General features: G+C 38.9%; 1 protein-coding gene across 1 annotated transcript; it reads right to left on the bottom strand.

The window, feature by feature from the left end:
* Positions 1 to 538: 538 nt before the first annotated feature.
* Positions 539 to 3061, bottom strand: LOC134822957 (transmembrane channel-like protein 7). The gene has a single exon (XM_063834238.1). It carries the CDS (start codon positions 3045 to 3047, stop codon positions 849 to 851), a length of 2199 nt encoding a protein of 732 aa, XP_063690308.1. The 5' UTR covers positions 3048 to 3061; the 3' UTR covers positions 539 to 848.
* Positions 3062 to 3567: the final 506 nt, after the last annotated feature.

The raw sequence follows: 3567 nt of genomic DNA, 5'->3' as shown, positions 1-3567 counted from the left end.
AACGTGCTAAACTATTAAGACAGTTTACCAAAGGAGTACGTAAACTCAGTATCAATGACAATATTATAAATATCACAACAAGAATTGATATGATAATTCATAATAACGAATTGTTCTCGAAGTTGTCTCAACGCGGTTCATTGCATCACTTGGAGACTTAGATTCCTTATGTGGTTTAACTTCAACTCAATATATTCTAACAGAGGTAAACGTTAACTCAGGATTTATGTAAGTAATTATAATAATTGCGCCATCACGGGATTCATGTTAAACTTATCGAAATTGTACGAGATTTACTAACAATGAGGATTATATAAGGACAGCTGTTTACCATAATCAATAATAATTTTCATGGCTATATTTGTAAAGGTCATAACTTGTCGGCGTGAGACGAGTCCCGGACAAGCCACTAGGCTTTTTGTCATCGCATGACCAATGACATCTTTCCTTATAATTAAATTGCTTAAGTTTTATTATATAGCACACGTAGACTTAGAGATAATCGTGCTTTATTAAAGTGATAAGAGTACATAATTACATTTTAACCATACTTCGGCGGCATTTTGAGAAGACTAATAGCATGTATGTTAGAAAATTTTGAAAAGCTACAACTGTAAAATCAATCACTTCTAAAGCAATGATTGGCAAAAATAACCCAAATGTAACAGAAAAATCCAAAAGAGTAAGAATAACCGAACATAAGTGAATTGATACATGTTTTCTGCTTAACGTTTAAAAGCTTCTGCTCAAATTTTTGATGACTGCATCAGTCTTATCCCATAAATTTTAACCAGAGTTTATAAAAATAACTATAGGTAACGCACCATCACAGTAGGTTACAGAGTTTATCACAGTATCTTTGAGACCCTTCGTTTACGCTTTCTTTTCGATGACTCAGCGGAAACTTGCTCCCTGGTTGCAGAACCTATAACATGCTCCATGATATACTCTCTTTCAGTAACCTCTTCTCTTACCTGGTTCTCGAGTAAGACGATAGTAACCTTCCTTGAGGTTGCTAGAGACCGGTAGTAATAAATCATGAGTACAATCAAGATGATCAAAATAACGAAAACAGATGTGGTTTTGATGTTGTCGAGAATGTATTTTTGTACTACAGATTGGTCGATGACTCTTGAAAAAGAGTCACTGAACTTGGTGTCACCTCTAAACGGTCCACAAGTAGCACTCGGGTGAAAGTTAAATATGACAAGCCCCATAAAGACGAAGACAACTAGGAGCGAAATGAGGAAAAGGCAGTTAATCGTGAAGGTGCTTTGGTGATTTAATACTACAGTTTTCGGAGAAATCACATTTCTCAAAGAACTGGTCTTTTTCAAATAGAAAATGGCAATTACTTCAATGACTGAAAGAACAGGAAAGAGAGGAGAAAAGTAGAAGCCAGACCACCATATCATTTGCTTATGAACTAGGTCCAAGATTTCGGTAGCTATGTCAAATTCAGGCTTACCCAATCTCTCTCTGCAAAAAGAAATCCTGCTGACGAAGAGACTTTTCATATCGGCAATAAGCAGGGTAATGCAGAAAACGATGAAGTCGACTATGACAAGTTGGTAAAGTTGAGAAGCAATGTAATCCTCCCAGCAGTTGAAGAGAAGGGTGTTGTCCATGGTTTGCCACGGCTCTTTCCGTCCACCACTTGGCCCCACTGCGATGTAGAGTATGTAGAGGAACATGGAGATATTGAACAGCTTCATTATGAACATCCTCAAAAGAGTGATGCCTACCCTAGTACTCTGGAACCGATACATTTCAAAAGTACCCACGAACTGGAAGAATATAGGCAGTATAACATTACTTCCAGAAACTATGATGGAGGCAGAGTAAGTGCTCCAAAAGGCCGCTAGATGCTCTGTAATGTTTGCGTTTGTAATGCCTTCGAGATCAAGAGCCTCCAGTGGATCTTCTTGGACAAGTCTTCCGCAATGGTCAGTTGCATTTGCCCGAGACTCGCTGGAATCAGTCAAAATCTGGTGAATATACAAATAAACAGTGCCGATCATACCTGCTATGCAAATTGTGTTGGTGGCAAGTCTAAGAAAGAATATTCCAACCTTAGTCCAGAAATCCCGTTTTAGGGCCTCTTGGGCGTCTTCTGCAACTTTCTCCTTGAGAGAATGGACGATCGTTTCTCTCTGTCGATCACTAGCTTTCGTTTCATGAATAGTGTAGTCGAACGTCAAGACTTTGGAAGCGTACGGCTTTGTCTCAAACTGCTCAGCGGCTGATTTGTTGAATTGTTTAGAGAAATTGTAGAGCATGAAGAGGAGGGATATGAAAAAGTAAGAGATTCCGACTGTGAAATATGCTACAGAGAAGTGGTACACAGTCTTCTCCTCGTCTTTAGCATTTCTAGTTAAGTTTTCTGTTGGATACCATCCATAAAACATTGCAGTACTCTCCATCCACCCAGTTCCGGTCAGCAGCTGAAGCACTGAGTTAACAAGTTCGACATGACAACCAGTACCATTAACGAATCTAGGGTTGGTACAGTCCAGATCATCTTTGTTGTAAACTGTATCTTCGACATGAGTATGGTCGTGATGCTGATGAACCATGTACCCCCCTGGACCCACTATCAAACAGAGACCTAGAATCATGCACAGGACGTTTATCTTCAGAAGCCACACCATAACTTTGAAGTAAGTGCAAACCCCAGATCCAAATTGACCCTCAATTTGTTTGATCGAACCACCCCAGATCCTGACATAGCTTGAACTGTCCTTAACACTTTGTAAGGTTTCAGAGATGAACTTGGTTAATTTGAAGGAAATTTTTTCATTTGTCCCAAATCGCAGTCGAAGCTCCTGAAACCTGGTCTGTTGTCTGGTGAGTATGGACCGTCTTTGGCTGAGAGTGAGAGTTTCGGGGCCCGTAGAGAATGTTCCATAACTCTCCTCGGATAAATCTTTATTGTGAATCAGCTCTGCCTCTTCCTTGGATAGTAAAGGGGAAAGTTCATCAGATTCGGAGGATTCAAACTCGATACCCTCTTCGACTTTAAGGAAGTTATTTTTCTGTCCATCCATAAAGCTACAAATAGTTAAAGTGGGTAAAGCAACTGTCCACTAAAATAGTGTTTACGGATGGATATTTTGATATCATATACAGTGACAGTATATATAATATATATCACAAGACTTCAAAGTAAAATGTCTTCAAAAGAGTGACACAGCTTTAAACCAGCGAGATATTAATTGATACAGGGTATGAGGCTGGTCTGGGAAAATAACTTTAATGCTTTGGCATTCAACTCAATGTCTAGTTTGGGATGATATTGTCCGGGTATTAATTGTTCCTATTGTGCAGATCCGTCGTTCACATGATTTATACATTGTTAAAATCGTCTAAAAGACGAGTAGTTTTATTCCAATTGTACCAAGCAATTCAAACCCACGGTTATTAGGCCAAATATGTATCATTCGCTGCAAGGTGACAGGAGTACCTTCAGTGCACTAATGATCTAGCAAATTAAAATCCAAAATGAACTGATTTTGACTCATGTTAGATTTGAACAACACGTTCAGCAGATTTGTTAGGAACCAGAAT

The sequence above is a fragment of the Bolinopsis microptera genome, chromosome 11, assembly GCF_026151205.1.
Source record: "Bolinopsis microptera isolate Bmic1 chromosome 11, MBARI_Bmic_1.0, whole genome shotgun sequence".
Lineage (NCBI taxonomy): Eukaryota > Metazoa > Ctenophora > Tentaculata > Lobata > Bolinopsidae > Bolinopsis > Bolinopsis microptera.
This window is presented reverse-complemented; position numbering and strand designations above follow the sequence as displayed.